General features: G+C 36.3%; 2 protein-coding genes across 7 annotated transcripts in view; one reads left to right on the top strand and one right to left on the bottom strand.

The window, feature by feature from the left end:
* The window catches only part of LOC306908486 (protein NLRC3-like), a 41,157-nt gene extending 30,079 nt beyond the window's left edge, over positions 1–11,078 (bottom strand). The window contains exons 1-8 of one of the 6 annotated variants that reach the window (XM_079481385.1): positions 10,935–11,078; positions 9,715–9,879; positions 9,501–9,593; positions 9,113–9,226; positions 8,659–8,838; positions 6,105–6,272; positions 2,214–2,393; positions 522–560 (exon numbers count right to left, since the gene is read on the bottom strand). In XM_079481385.1, the coding sequence (XP_079337511.1) occupies positions 522–560; positions 2,214–2,393; positions 6,105–6,272; positions 8,659–8,838; positions 9,113–9,226; positions 9,501–9,550 (731 nt within the window). In that variant the 5' untranslated portion in view covers positions 9,551–9,593; positions 9,715–9,879; positions 10,935–11,078. Of the gene's footprint in view, positions 1–521; positions 561–2,213; positions 2,394–3,835; positions 3,950–6,104; positions 6,273–6,595; positions 6,721–8,658; positions 8,839–9,112; positions 9,227–9,500; positions 9,880–10,554; positions 10,816–10,934 lie in introns of those variants that run through there. The other 5 variants (XM_079481386.1, XM_079481387.1, XM_079481384.1 and 2 more) reach the window with 5 other exon arrangements.
* The window catches only part of LOC306908488 (NACHT, LRR and PYD domains-containing protein 3-like), a 316,456-nt gene that overhangs the window by 213,641 nt on the left and 85,959 nt on the right, over positions 1–16,856 (top strand). The gene's annotated exons all lie outside the window — the stretch shown is intronic.

Genomic DNA, 16,856 nt, shown 5'->3' with positions numbered 1-16,856 from the left:
TTCTCTGTTTTTGAGGAATTGTTCACTCATTCTCTCATAGATTACTCTTCCTTAGGCCATCTTAGATGTATATTACTTTAGATAAATACAGATGAATCATTGATAACTGTCGTAATTTTAACATCTTATGTAGTTTTCTAATTGTTGACGCTCCAAAAATAAGATGTTTAGACACATTATATTAGTCCAATTCAAAGCACAGTGGGATCAAAATGTCTTCTGAAGTGAAACAATTGTTTTTGTATGTATTGTGAGAAACAATAAGATAATGTGTTGCTACAGCGCTCATAATTTTGACTTCATTCTTCAAAACTTTGTCTTGTTTTTGTCTCTTTTAATCGTATCACTAAATGCTGTTGTAGGGACCTATAAAGTGACAAATATTCCTTTATAAAAATATTGCAAATATGGCTTATTTTATTTATATTTTTCATTTTGTAATGACATGAGGATGAATAAAGGACAGAATGTGTATTTTTTTGCATGAAGTACTGTGGTGTGTTATGAATAATATGATTTACCTGAAACCAGATTTTTGTGGTTGATCAATCATCCTTCTCCTACAGACATGATTCATTAAAAGCAAGAATCAGACACTTAAAAATGAATAAAATCATTATTAACTTTGTTAACTACAGTTTCACACTGCTGTGAGAGTAAATGACCACTATGGCTTAATTATGATAATTTCATTTATACTAAGGTGACCAGACATCCCCGTTTTCTGGAGATAATCGTGGTTTTTGGTGTTCTGAAGATGTCCCTGTTTTACAGTCCAAAACAACCGGCTTGTTGATCGAGCTCTTTAAGAGCAATCATGCAGATTGGACCACTGATCTAGGAAATGTTCTTGTTTTTTAATCTGGTCACATTAAGTTACACTGTGTGCACACATGTGGTTGAAAGTGAACAGTGTACAGTTCACACACGTGTCTCTCAGTGAGTTATTTACATTTACATTTACATTTATTCATTTGGCAGACGCTTTTATCCAAAGCGACTTACAAGTAGTTTTTTACAGTGTCACATCACTGCAGAGCAATCAGGGGTAAGGTGTCTTGCTCAAGGGCCCTTCAGTCATGACCTGCTGACACTGAGATTAGAACCAGCAACCTTCTGATCACAAGCCCAACGCTCTAACCATTAGGCCACAGCTGACCCCTTATCTGATCTTTCTGTCCGAGCATCATTAAGGTAAACCTCTCCAAGACAGAACTTCTTGTTATCCCAGCGACTAATATGACTCGGGTCAACCTCTCTACACAGTTCAGCTCATCTTCCATTAGCCCTTCCACGACAACCAAGAAACTCCTACAGATGGTTCAGAATGCAGGTACTACTTGAATTATTGTGGAGATTTCATTATGATTTGAAATGTATTTATAACATTTACATTTATTCATTTGGCAGACACTTTTATCCAAAACGACTTACAATTAGTTTTTTACAGTGTCACATCACTGCAGAGCAATCAGGGGTAAGGTGTCTTGCTCAAGGGCCCTTCAGTCATGACCTGCTGGCACTGAGATTAGAACCAGCAACCTTCTGATCACAAGACCAACGCTCTAACCATTAGGCCACAGCTGACTCAGCTATTATGCCTTCTTCCGATGGTTCGCGCGTCAGTTCTATCGCGATGGTACGTTATGAATTTAACAAATTATTAGGCTATGTGAGTTATTTAGAGAAATTTGGGTCTGAAAGCCAATATTCTGACGATCACTTACGGCCCTACTAGAGCAAGCTCCTGATTGGTTAACGCTGCGCGAATTTTCGCCAACGTTCAGATTTTTCACCTCACGCGAACGCTCAATTCGTGTCATTCGCGCCGCAAGGTCATCGCATCTTTGCATTGACTTAACATGTAAATCACTCGCACTTAACGCTTCATTCGTGTTTGGTGTGAACACACTATAAGGCATTGTTCAGAGGGCCGGTCCAAATCTGTGGGCGGGCCACATTCATATATATTATATATATATATATATATATATATATATATATATATAAAACCCCTCCCCCGCATCATTCAGAGGTGATGCTTCTTCACGTTGCTTTGAAAAGTGTATTGCGAGAACTCTCTCTCTCTGTCTGCGCACACACACGCGTCCTGCAATAATAATCTTATTAATTTGAAACAGCAACCCAGAAATGTGTCACAAGCATTGATTAAAACAATGATGACAATAATCACATGAAAAAAAACGACTTACATTATGGACCTTGGGAAGTGAGGGGGGGGTGGTAAGTTCGAAAAGAAGGGCCTCAGCCTATAGGCTTGAGGATTAGGTCTAGTATCTTCACTCTTAAAGTTGGATGGCAGATTCATAGACCGGTCACTCTTCATAGACACACAGCTGGACTCTGGATCTGATCTCATCTGATCTACTGATCTACAACACACAACACATGACAGTCATTACTGTACTGAATTACTGTATTTAACAATATCTTATCTATTTAGACCGTTAATATAAAAATATACTGTATATTTGCGTATTTGTCTCAATGAGTAAATTATACAGCACTCATTGTTTTTCTGTGTAAGAATGTGTTAATAATCATCAAAATAACATTTCCAACAAAATTACTTTCCATCTCATTTATAAACTAAATCATCAAATTAAATGTCAAGGTACAATCATGTTTTATTAATATTTTATACCCAGGATCAGGTCCGTAGCCAGCCAGTTGAAAGGGGAAGTTCTTTTTTTCAAAAAGTGGACCTTTTTGCAGTTTTCTCCTCCTTTTGTATTTAATTATGAGGTTCAAATACTTCATTTTGGTGACCTTTTATGCACTAATTTCTGCTGGATTAGCTTGTCTGCTGGTATCTTAACCAGCACGCTTTTTGATGCACCTAAAATATTTATTGCATTGTTGTCAAATCGCTTCCTCATGTAACACTTTTGTCAGTCCATACACAGTTCATAAGTTTAAAGACCACACTGACAACAGAATAGCTTTAATGAACTTTACTGAAATATTAATAATAATTCTTCTCATCATCATTTCTTGACTCTCTGTCAATGCCTCTTTGCTATGTTTTTTTATTATTATTACGCTACGTTTATATGGCTATTATATTGTAGACCAGGGGTCCCCAAACTTTTTCTGCAAGGGCCACATAATTCTCCCTGTCTTTAATGCGGAGCCGGGTCGGTTTGTAACAGAAAATTACACGGGCCGGAGGTACTACTTGAATTATTGTGGAGATTTAATTATGATTTGAAATGTATTTATTATGCCTCCTAATGGTAGAATAGTTTATTAATAGTTAAGTGCTACTCAAATTCAAACCATTTTCTTATGCATATTAATTAACCTTTCTCTTTCCCAACCGCTTGGCCATTTTGTCGTCTCTTTGAAATTTTCCGATGGTTGGCGCGTCAGTTCTATCGCGATGGTACGTTATGAATTTAACAAATTATTAGGCTATGGGAGTTACTTAGAGAAATTTGGGTCTGAAAGCCAATATTCTGACGATCGCTCACGGCCCTACTAGAGCAAGCTCCTGATTGGTTAAAGCTGCGCGAATTTTCGCCAACGTTCAGATTTTTCACCTCACGCGAACGCTCAATTCGTGTCATTCGCGCCGCAAGGTCATCGCATCTTTGCATTGACTTAACATGTAAATCACTCGCGCTTAACGCTTCATTCACGTTTGGTGTGAACACACCAGAGCTGCAACTAACGATTATTTTAATAATGGATTAATCTGTCGATTATTTGTTTGATTAATCGGGGAAAAAATTAAAAGCATTCATTTTGAAAACCCTTTATTGAAAAATAGAACTGACAGTGCAAAACATATTTCGAAAAGCTTTATTATTACTTATTATATTATTATTACAGCTTGCTGTGGTGTATATGATGCATTTCCCATCAAGAAGCCTCTCATGGTTTGCTGTTTTTTCTGGAATCAAAAAGATAGTATTAATATGTGCAATAGCACAAATTGCTTTAACTTTAATACATACATGTTGTTTTAGCTACTAGTTGTGTAAAGGCAAGTAACACACATAAATTACAGACAAGACACACATAAATAAATATATACATACATACATACATACACACATACATACATACATACATACATACACATACATACATACACATACATACATACACACATCATCATAAGAATACATTTTTAAATATAAATAAAAAAAAATACAATTTAAAATATTACAAAATTAAAATGAATCGTTTTCTATTTCAATATATCTCAGTATTGCTGTTTTTACTGTCATTTAGATCAAATAAATGTAGCCTTGCTGAGAATTTATACAGGACAACAGATTGAAATATTAATGGGCAAAAAGAGGTAAGGGAATAAGAACTTGTCTTTCGTCTTGCTAACTATATAACGTTTAACGAGCTAACGCTAACTTGTCATGCTTATTAAGCTGGATACGAGTAAACACCAGCACCAGAAGAGCTACTGGAGGGACGTTACATTCATTTGACTTCAAAACGGAACAAAAGTAGTCATTTGTAGTGACTTACCCTGCTGTTGAACTCCCTTCCTCATCAAGGTCTCCAACATGTTTACGTTTTAGGTGCTGTATCATCACCGTGGTGCTCCCGTGCCAGGGCATGTCGCTTTTGCATATCTTGCAATGAACACACTTTTTCGATTTATTTAGGGTGAAATATTCCCATACCTTCGATGATTTAGGTCGTATTGATTCATCTGCCTCAGCCATGTTTCAGAACAATGTTACGGGTCTCTCTGATGGTCTTTCCTCTACCTCCGCTCCGGTGCGCGGCGCGCTCAACTTTTTTTTATACTCAAACATGTGGCGTAATAGTCGCGCGACACAACAAATCGATAATGAAATTCGTTGCAAACACTTTTAATAATCGAATTTTATCGATTTTATCGATTCGTTGTTGCAGCCCTAGAACACACTATAAGGCATTGTTCAGAGGGCCGGTCCAAATCTGTGGGCGGGCCACATTCATATATATATATAAAACCCCCCCCCCCCACATCATTCAGAGGCGATGCTTCTTCACGTTGCTTTGAAAAGTGTATTGCGAGAACTCTGCAATAATAATCATATTAATTTGAAACAGCAACCCAAAAATGTGTCACAAGTAGGGGTGGGCGATATGGACAAAATATAATATCTAGATATTTTTGGCGATTTTAACGATAACGATAATTAGACGATATCCATTAAAAATGTGTTTTTAAAAGTCTGAGTTACTTAATCACTGATGATAATAATGGGCACCATGTTGAATGAAAACAGTGCTTATTTATTTTCTTTAACATGTAAGTATTCAAGTAAAAACAATTCAAAGACATACAAAATACTAATTGAATTAGTGTAAGAACATCGAACAACGAGTAAACATTCAGTTGTACACCTCTGCTGTAATGTAAATTGTACAGCATACAAGCAAGAGGAAATTATAATATATGATAGAAGTTGGGGAGGGCAGTTGAGCTGAAATAATTTCGACTTGGCACTTTCCCTACCTACTGAATCGGCAGCATTTATTTTGCTTGGTGATTGTTTTAGCATTTGTTTAAACTTGGTGATAGCATTTGTAATGTCTTGGCACTGTTGCTTTTCTTATCGTAAGGCACATTTCCGCTAAACGACTCCGCTAAAGTTTGCTGCGTATGTTGTGCAGCAGGTACCTTAGCCGATGTCTCTCAAAACCGAACCACTTCGATGCAAGGGAGGTTGAGCCACGTTTAGCAACTAAGTAATCTGAAGTAGATTGCGAGGCTCTGGGTGTCTGCATGTTGTCTCTTTCTGTCAAATGTTTAGCATAACCACATTCGCTAACCGGCGTTGAACATGCGTGCGGCCATGCGCTAACCTGTGAGAGAGATGACGACGTGTATGCATACAACAGCAATCACGTGACGCCCTGCTGCAGCAGCCTCTGAATGTGTGGAGTTATAATGCGTGTTTTGGAGTGTTTTTTCGGAGTAATTAACATACTCGATAATGAGAATTTGCACATCGTTAACACAACAATCCCGATATTATCGCAGACTATATATATCGCCCACCCCTAGTCACAAGCATTGATTAAAACAATGATGACAATAATCACATGAAAAAAAAACGACTTACATTATGGACCTTTGGAAGTGACGGGGGCTTAAGGCGGCCCCCAGCCTATGGGCTTGAGGATTAGGTCTTGTATCTTCACTCTTAAAGTTGGATGGCAGATTCATAGACCGGTCACTCTTCATAGACACACAGCTGGACTCTGGATCTGATCTCTTCTGATCTACTGATCTATAACACACAACACATGACAGTCATTACTGTACTGAATTACTGTATTTAACAATATCTTATCTATTTATACCGTTAATATAAAAATATACTGTATTTAACAATATCTTATCTATTTATACCGTTAATATAAAAATATACTGTATATTTATGTATTTGTCTCAATGAGTAAATTATACAGCGCTCATTGTTTTTCTGTGTAAGAAAATATATTAATAATCATCAAAATAACATTTCCAACAAAATTACTTTCCATCTCATTTATACAATAAATCATCAAATTAAATGTCAAGGTATAATCATGTTTTATTAATATTTTATACCCAGGATCAGGTCCGTAGCCAGCCAGTTGAAAGGGGAAGTTCTTTTTTTTCAAAAAGTGGACCTTTTTGCAGTTTTTCTCCTCTTCTTGTATTTCATTATGAGGTTCAAATACTTCATTTTGGTGACCTTTATGCACTAATTTCTGCTGGATTAGCTTGTCTGCTGGTATCTTAACCAGCACGCTTTTTGATGCACCTAAAATATTTATTGCATTGTTGTCAAATCGCTTCCTCATGTAACACTTTTGTCAGTCCATACACAGTTCATAAGTTTAAAGACCACACTGACAACAGAATAGCTTTAATGAACTTTACTGAAATATTAATAATAATTCTTCTCATCATCATTTCTTGACTCTCTGTCAATGCCTCTTTGCTATGTTTTATTATTATTATTACACTACGTTTATAAGGCTATTATATTGTAGACCAGGGGTACCCAAACTTTTTTCTGCAAGGGCCACATAATTCTCCCTGTCTTTAATGCGGAGCCGGGTCGGTTTGTAACAGAAAATTACATGGGCCGGAGGTACTACTTGAATTATTGTGGAGATTTAATTATGATTTGAAATGTATTTATTATGCCTCCTAATGGTAGAATAGTTTATTAATAGTTAAGTGCTACTCAAATTCAAACCATTTTCTTATGCATATTAATTAACCTTTCTCTTTCCCAACCGCTTGGCCATTTTGTCGTCTCTTTGAAATTTTCCGATGGTTGGCGCGTCAGTTCTATCGCGATGGTACGTTATGAATTTAACAAATTATTAGGCTATGGGAGTTACTTAGAGAAATTTGGGTCTGAAAGCCAATATTCTGACGCTCACTTACGGCCCTACTAGAGCAAGCTCCTGATTGGTTAAAGCTGCGCGAATTTTCACCAACGTTCAGATTTTTCACCTCACGCAAACGCTCAATTCGTGTCATTCGCGCCGCAAGGTCATCGCATCTTTGCATTGACTTAACGTGTAAATCACTCGCGCTTAACGCTTCATTCACGTTTGGTGTGAACTAGAGGTCTTCACGGGTCCACTTAGATCCGAAAACCCGAGGTCCGGCCCGAGACCCGAGCGGGTTCGGGTCTAAAAGATTCACGGGAGCTTCGGACACGGGTCGGGTATATTATTAGTGTCTTCGGGTCTCGGGTAATATAAAGTAAACATTGTTTTGCTTAATTGACCCGAGGAAGACCTGAACTATCCTGTACAATAACAGCGTGTCGCTTGTGTGTGTGCGTTACCAACTCCCCCCCCAAACCCCCTTAGCCGATCGGTTGAAAGCCACGCAAATCTTCCGAAAGTCGCAGTGATCTGAAATCACCTTAGAATTGAAATCCCGAAGTTTCCAACGCTGCAGGGGTTTGCACTCGATGTAGTTACCATCGTATTCAGGAAAAACATACTTCCACCAGGCGACCAGAAGTAGATATCAAAGATATCTACTATTGAATAAAATTTATTTAGATTTTATTCAAATCTAAATAAATCGTCACTTATTTAGATTTGATTCAGCTAAAACTGGCACAACCCATTTAGCCTCAGTTTGCGCAATTTGCCAGAGCAAAACAAGAGGATCAACGTGTTCATTGCCATATCAATTTCATTAATAAACGTCGGTTTACATTCAGGTCTAATCGGGTTTAAAAACATATACGATGGGTCGGACTCGGGTCTAACGTTATCGGGTCTGTCTCGGGTCGGGGCTTTAAAATAAAAACATTATCGTGTCTGTCGCGGGTTCGGGTAAAAAGTGATTCGGGTCAGGTAAAGATCTTTGGACCCGAGAAGACCTCTAGTGTGAACACACTATAAGGCATTGTTCAGAGGGCCGGTCCAAATCTGTGGGCGGGCCACATTCATATATATATATATATATATATATATATATATATATATATATATAACCCCTCCCCCCACATCATTCAGAGGCGATGCTTCTTCACGTTGCTTTGAAAAGAACTCTGCAATAACAATCATATTAATTTGAAACAGCAACCCAGAAATGTGTCACAAGCATTGATTAAAACAATGATGACAATAATCACATGAAAAAAAACTACTTACATTCTGGACCTTCGGAAGCGATGGTGGGTTGGTATGGGCCAAACGATGCCCCCCAGCCTATGGGCTTGAGGATTAGGTCTTGTATCTTCACTCTTAAAGTTGGTTGGCGGATCCATAGACGCGTCACTCTTCATAGACACACAGCTGGACTCTGGATCTGATCTCATCTGATCTACTGATCTATAACACACAACACATGACAGTCATTACTGTACTGAATTACTGTATCTATACCGTAAATATAAATTAAAAAAATATATATATACTGTATTTTTGTGTATTTGTCTCAATGAGTAAATTATACAGCTCTCATTGCTTTTCTGTGTAAGAATATATTAATAATCATGAAAATAACATTTCCAAAAGATTAATAATTAAAAATCCTTCAATCTCGTTAATAAAATAAATGATCAAATATGTGAAGGTATAATCATGTTTTATTGATGTTTTATACCTGAGATCAGGCCGTGACTCTTCACACCTAAAGTTGAATGTCAGTTCCATAGACGCGTCACTCTTCATAGACACACAGCTGGACTCTGGATCTGATCTCATCTGATCTACTGATCTATAACACACAACACATGACAGTCATTACTGTACTGAATTACTGTATCTATACCGTAAATATAAATTAAAAAAAAATATATATACTGTATTTTTGTGTATTTGTCTCAATGAGTAAATTATACAGCTCTCATTGCTTTTCTGTGTAAGAATATATTAATAATCATGAAAATAACATTTCCAAAAGATTAATAATTAAAAATCCTTCAATCTGGTTAATAAAATAAATGATCAAATATGTGAAGGTATAATAATGTTTTATTGATGTTTAATACCTGAGATCAGGCCGTGTCTCTTCACACCTAAAGTTGAATGTCGGATCCATTAGACTCTTCAGAGACACACAGCTGAACTCTGGATCTGATCAACTAGAACACACAACATATTTATTTCTATTTTAAGTTCTTATATTATCTGATAAACTTCTCATTAAAAATGTTTTTAACAAATATCAGAGAAATGGTCACAAAATAAGGAGACGTTGCACACAAGTCACTTTTCCTAAAACAGATTTAAAGTATGATGATGATGATGATGATGATGATGATGATGATGATGATGATGATGATGATGATGATGATGATGATGATGATGATGATGATGATGATGATGATGGAATGGTGAATCTGATCAATCTGATCTCAACAACTGACACTGAATGAAAACCAAAGTGAATAAAAAGTCATTTAAAGTGTTAAAGAAAGAACTGCGTCACCTCGAGCGCACATTACTCACACTAACACATTATGAACGAATAACACACAAAACAATCTTTATAAGTAACGTTATCAAACAAACACAAGAGATTATGAGTGAAATACACTACAAGACTTTTATAAACTAGACATCACACACTTGAACATAGAAACACACAAACTGAGCAAATCTGAAAACTGCCACAAACTGGCACAGACTTACTGCAACAAGACCAGACTGACAATCTGAGCAAAAGTCTTTTGTGTATTTTAGACATGAATCGGTTCTTTAGAGAAACCCAAAAATGGAAAAATTAAATATGATTTTTTTCAAATTCAAAACATATGTATATATTTTACTGATGCACAAAATGAACCGTGCATCAACATCACTGTGTTTTAAAGAACAAAACCATTAAAACATTTTTCCATCTCCATGCAGGTTAAGGAAGTGTTCTCCTAGTTTTGCCGGTGCTAGACTAGAATTGCAAATCATGCAGTTAGGACGCTGACTCCCATCACGTTCCGTTATACATGTGAATCCATATTGTACATATTCGTCCGACCAAATTCTTTTTTTGCTCGACATAGTATGAAGGGATTCAAATATTAAGAACGAAATCACACGACGTACCATCACGACAGTCACAAGTCGACTACTGGGAGCACCAAATTCCCTGCAGCACAGATAGGCCAAGCGATGTTGTGTGATCACCTGCAGCCAATGATGGCCAATCTTCTTCTTCTTCTTCTTCTTCTGATGTTTATATGGCGGTTGGCAACCAACTAAAGGTGCATTTCTATGATGGCCAATCGGTGTGTGTCATCACGAATCATATGAGTCGGGTGTGTGTCTTGACCTCCACCGAACCCCTGAGACTGACTCACCGAACCCCTGGGGTTCGATCAAACCCAGGTTAAGAACCACTGCTCTAGATAGTCTGTGGCCTTGCGAAGATAAACGCCTGAATAACAGTTTTAAAAGCAATAAAACATCATGAACTCGACACTTACCTCTAATAAACTGTTATTAGATCCTCGAAAGATCCCATCAGAGTTAAAAAGCGACTTTACGCGTTATAATAAAACACTTTAATACTCGACAGAACTTAACCTGTTATTAAAAGGCGTTTATAAAATGGACGCCGGGGGAGAGTCACGTGATGTACTGCGCTCACTCTTTCACTTTCGATTTGGTTAAAAAATGTTAAAAATTCATACAAACGTTTAAAATACGTCAATATTTCTTCTCATTATCTACATGGATGTTAAAGTCACCATCAGCAAGGACTCTTTCTGCAGCCAGTAGTTCAGATAAGAACCACTAAATACTTTAATAATATCTGTGTGGTGCCCTGCAGGCCTGTATACAATAGACAGGAAACATTTTAATGATGTTTTATTCTTAGTATTAGGTGTTAATACATGGAGTACCATCACTTCAAAAGAATTGTATTTAGGATCAGACTTCTGGGAAATGCTAAAGTATTATTGTAAAGTGCAGCAACACCTCCCCTTTTAGATGAGGCTCATCTTTATAATATTAATCTTTGGGGACAGACTCATTTAAAGCAATATAATCATCAGGCTTTAGCCATGTTTCTGTCAGACAGAGCTTTATACTTTATGGTCTGTTATCATATCGATAAGTAAAAGTTTGATGAAAGTGTTCCACCTGTTGACAGGATCAGGTGGTGTTTAACAGCGCGACACAACGAGCTGCGTTTAATGGAGCATAATATATAAACACATCATATTATAATACTCTTCTTGTTTGTGACATTAAGTGTTTAAATCCTCAAAAAGATGGGGTCTGTTGTCAAAACATTGCGCTCAGAATCAAAGCCTAAAGGTCACACAGGAATATGTGTATTTTATTAAGATCATGTTTGACACGTGACAGCCATATAGCTATTATTTAATAACGAATAATTTCGTGTTTGTTTGGTGTTTGATGAAATGCATAGGGACAGGTGCTCAACTAATCACAATCATTCTCAATTTGACTTCTTTCTGCGGAACAAACGTGTATTCAACTTTATATGGCGCTGCGCATGCTTTCGATTTCACATACTGTTCCGTCTGCGCAGATCTGCGTGATAATGAACACATCTGGCGTGGAAACTGCGCACAGTGTAGCCTACGGCAGTATTGTTGATGGACTCACGTGAAGTGCAAGAAAGCAGCGCAACAACACCTTTATCTATTTAAAGTCCTGCTGACAGAGGAAACACGGAGCTAAGTCCAGACGGGACTGGATTTGGGTATTGTTCACCCTGGGACAGAACATTGGACAAACCCTGATTTTATTGTTTCCCTGGGTCTTTGGGGAGATGTCATTTTAATATTGTCATTTTAAACTTAACTTATAGAAATAATAAAATACTATTTTATATATATTTCTTGTGTCGTTCTCGCTGTGTTGGTGTAGCTGGGAATCCAAATTTATATTTATATTTAACAGACTTCTAATCTGTTACAAACACATCTACATTAAGTTGTGACAAAATCATAGGATTTAAATATAAATGATGTCAAACGAATGATATAATTATAAAGCATCTTATTTAATCTTCTCTTGAGATTAAAGCAGTAAACAGGGTTCATCACATCTGACACACACAGCAGACAATATCACGACTAAAAGAGTCTAATAGAAACACATCCTGACGTCTAGTCTAAAACAAGACAACATTTGAGCTGTAAGTGAACATCTAACAGACGTCTCACCAACCTCGTAATAGACCAGAGATATAAATGTGTCTCTGTCTCTGGTGTTGTGTTGGACTTGAGCAGATTGACAGGTCATTTCCTGACAAACAAAGATCTAATGAGACTCTTGGATCTGAAAGATCTACATTCTTGTCAAAGCCAAAGTTGGATCAACTGTAAATGATGTAGAATTATAAAATGAACTTTACTGACTGTTGATCTCTGAGCTGACTCCAGAACTGCACGACCTCCATGAAATGTTATTTATCCCCGAAAAAAACCTTCTTAAGACAGTTCTCAAAACTGTGGGTTATGGTTAGTAATCAAGATGGATCTTAATACAAAAAATGAAGAAGAATCCAGATTCTGGAAACAAAAGCTCATCAATATTAATTTAAAATGAAGAAACCTCAAAAGATCTTATATTGTATTTAGTTGTTTCACATGTGACGTGTTTCATTCAGCAAGAATCATCATTTTGACGTTTACTTGTCATTAAGAGATATTTATTTATGTAATAGTGATCAGCTCTAGCTCTCTTACTTTAGCTTTCATTATTAAAAACGGAGCGCTTGTAACATTATTCTGGGATAAAGTCCCCGATAGCAACTGACATTGATTTAATGTTGATTTCTGTTAGAAAAGTCAGTATCGGTCGTCAATCAAATTTCAATGTTGAATCAATGTTTACTATTTGGTTTGTACATCAGAACATTTTACGTCAGAATTAAAACATTGATTTAATATCGAAATGTGGTTATCAACAAGTGTAAAACATTATCAATTTCAAAATTTTAAGATTTCAATTGGAAATAAACCACAAAACTGTTTGCTCGAGCGAAGATGCGATGGGGTTTTACAGGAAGTATCAAACAACTACTAAATGATATCTTGTTCTTTTAACAAGGCCTATATAATATATAATAATCCTATATAATGTTATTTCAGTCAGTGTGGGGCAAGTACAGAAAACTCTTGTTGCTACTCAAGCTGTAAACGTTGCTGTGTTATGAAATGACAGTGTTGTTCAACCATGAACTCCTTGCTTTGCTAAACCACATAGTTCTTATGAAGACTGTAAGCTTAACGAACACAAAGGTTTAGTTATGACTTTACTTCTTCACCGTTGTCTCTATGTTGCCAGGTTTTTTGTTTTGGACCTGAAAATTGTAGCACATTTCAGCTCAGTAATGTAAGTAAAAAGTTATCAATCAATTATTAAATAGCAGCAAAAAGTCAGTAATGAAATAACTGAAAAGAGTTCAGTGTTGTTTGGTTGCAACATTCTTCAAAATATCTTCTGTTGTGTTCAGCAAAGTCAGTCATACAGATTCAGATTGACATGAGAGGGAGTCAATAATGAAAGCTATCCCTTTAAAACAACAGAAAATATATTGATATATATAACAATACAAATAGTTGATTATTTAAAATAATAAAAAACACCTGCAATAAAAAAGCATCCTGAAATGTGTTTAACTTTCACTTCAACTAGTTTACTTGGAACAAACCAAATGTGTTTTCAACAGAGTCCAGCGGTCTGAATAATAATACTGAAAACTTACATACTGATCGACTATTAAAACCGAAATGTGACGTTTATATTCTATATTGTGATTAAACGTAGATACAGATTTAAATCCTATAGTGCAAAACTTCAATTCATCTATTTCTGTGATGACTCTCTTTTCTCAAACGCTCTCGTCATTATAAGGTCTATGTCGCCCTCTGCTGGAGAAACACTGTAAACATCAATATAAAATGATACGTCACACCTCTACAAACATCACATATGACCGAGAAAAAACACAAACTTGTCCCGCCGCTGGATTACAAAGAAAAACACTTTTTATCCAAAACAAACAAACATTATATCTCAGAATCATGACGCAACCACCTGTCAGTCATCCGTTCAGCGGACACGCCCACATTTCATGAGCTTCTTCTTTAATGTTTTATTGGCGGTTGACAAACAACAAAATGGCGCTTTACCGCCACCAGCTGGTGTGGAGTGTAGATCAAAACTACTTCATTTGTTATTTTTTATTATATCCTATTCAACAAATGTGTTATTCTAAGATATTAAAATATACAGCTATAACATTCATTTCCAGAATCGCTTTGTAAAATATCTCCTAATATAAATTGCCTTAGAATCCTTATCTGCAGCCATAAATAGGACATCCGCTTGAATGAACCGTAATCACCCTAATACACGTGACTATCATAAACACTGAAGTGGAAGCGACTATCATAAATGCATAAGATAGTAAAAGACTATATGATTACCAAACAAATAACCAATTAAACTGTGTTCATCAAAGCGTCTTTAGCAGCTAAATAATCATATCTGGTGCTATTCTGAACACGACCAGCTGGTGGCGCTTAACTGCGCGTTATTCCGGAGATGCGTTGGTTGGTGTGATTGAGAATATAAACAACAGTTAGTCTACTTGTTACTAGGATCTTATTTTGAAGAATATTACTTCATATAAAAAACCATTAATATTAACTTCTCCATTGTTGTGTATGATGGTGGTTTTCACAAACTGGGTCACAGAAGAATGGCATTTATATATTTTTACTATTAAAATGAATAAACAAAAGTTGATTATGGATACTTTTAGAGTCACTAAGGTACTTTTTAAACAATATATTTAAAACATAGACTTTAAAATCTATTTGATACCGGTGCACACAATTATGTACCGTAATGTGATGTGAAACAGCTCAATATACGCGAGGTCTCACTTCAAAACACTCTTGTGAATAATAACATGTCATGGAAATATAGAGCAAGATCTGTACTGTCACACTGATAGTTTTTGCAGTGGTTTGCCGAACGTTGCTTTCTTTTATTCCTCTTATTAGTGAATCACCTGTACCGCACCAAAGGCAACGCAATGCTAATAATCTGTGCACTCTTTCAGCATCCACAACTTCTCAACTATTTTTCCTATTGGTTTATGGAACTGTTAATCTGCGGTAAACAAAGCAGATTTCATTACGAGCTTTGCTAAAGTTTCTGTTCTCTCTCTTCTAGAAGTTACTGAAACTTGGATCAAACCTGAGGACACTGCCACACCGGCAGCCCTCTCCTATAGTCACAGGAGGAACCGGTCTACTTCTCCCTAATGATTGAATATTCAAGCAGCTAGATGAGACATTTCTATAATCATATGAAATAAACTACTGTGACATTTTCCTTTTAAAACAAAAGCTTTAGTTTCTTAAACTAAAACCGAAATGTTTATATTCTATATTGTGATTAAACGTAAATACAGATTTAAATCCTATAGTGCAAAACTTCAATTCATCTATTTCTGTGATGACTCTCTTTTCTCAAACGCTCTCGTCATTATAAGGTCTATGTTGCCCTCTGCTGGAGAAACACTTTAAACATCAGTTTACATACAGATCACAAACATCCTCACAACAGCTGAAAGCTGTGAACTAAACCTAATAAAATCATATTTCTCTCACATTTCACGAAGGTGCAATAAGATGTCAGTAAGTAAATGCAAAATTGAGCGCTTGTATATTGAAGTTGAGAATTTAAACAATAAATCCATGTAGACTAAGATTACACTTCCAGCCGCTGTGTAAACTTGTACATATAATAATCTGAAGCACTGGTGGACAATAATCACACTGTGACTCATTCATGAAATATGAGTAAATTCAGAGTAAATTCAGATTTCATAATTAAATGTTTTAATGAACTCCAGTCATTCGTAAACACGATCTCATTCACGATTAGCATAATCCCGCCTACCAATCACAGCTACGCAAATGACGTAAACAGGACCGCTGAAATCCTCTGGACTTCATTCTATAGTTCGGCTGCATTATATTGAATAAATGTATAAGATAGTAAAAGACAATATGATTACCAAACAAATAACCAATTAAACTGTGTTCACCAAAGCGTCTTTATAAGATAAAATAATCATATCTGGTGCTATTCTGAACACGACCAGCTGGTGGCGCTTAACTGCGCGTTATTCCGCGTTGGTTGGTTCTCAACCTTTTGCAACTCATGGCCCACCAAGGACTGTTTAAAAATGATCCCGAGGACCACCTTTCCAAATATGATAGTATGAACACAGAATATTGAAAGAGTACATATACTCTGCTGTTCATCTTTAATGTCACAGTAGCAGATTTAGTCAAGTCAGATGAAAACTGTTGTATAATCACAGATTTATTCCTGAACAATAACAG

Source organism: Barbatula barbatula, assembly GCF_947034865.1.
Source record: "Barbatula barbatula genome assembly, chromosome: 19".
Lineage (NCBI taxonomy): Eukaryota > Metazoa > Chordata > Actinopteri > Cypriniformes > Nemacheilidae > Barbatula > Barbatula barbatula.
The sequence above is the reverse complement of the archived record's forward strand: the minus strand, read 5'-3'. Positions and strand labels throughout refer to the sequence as shown.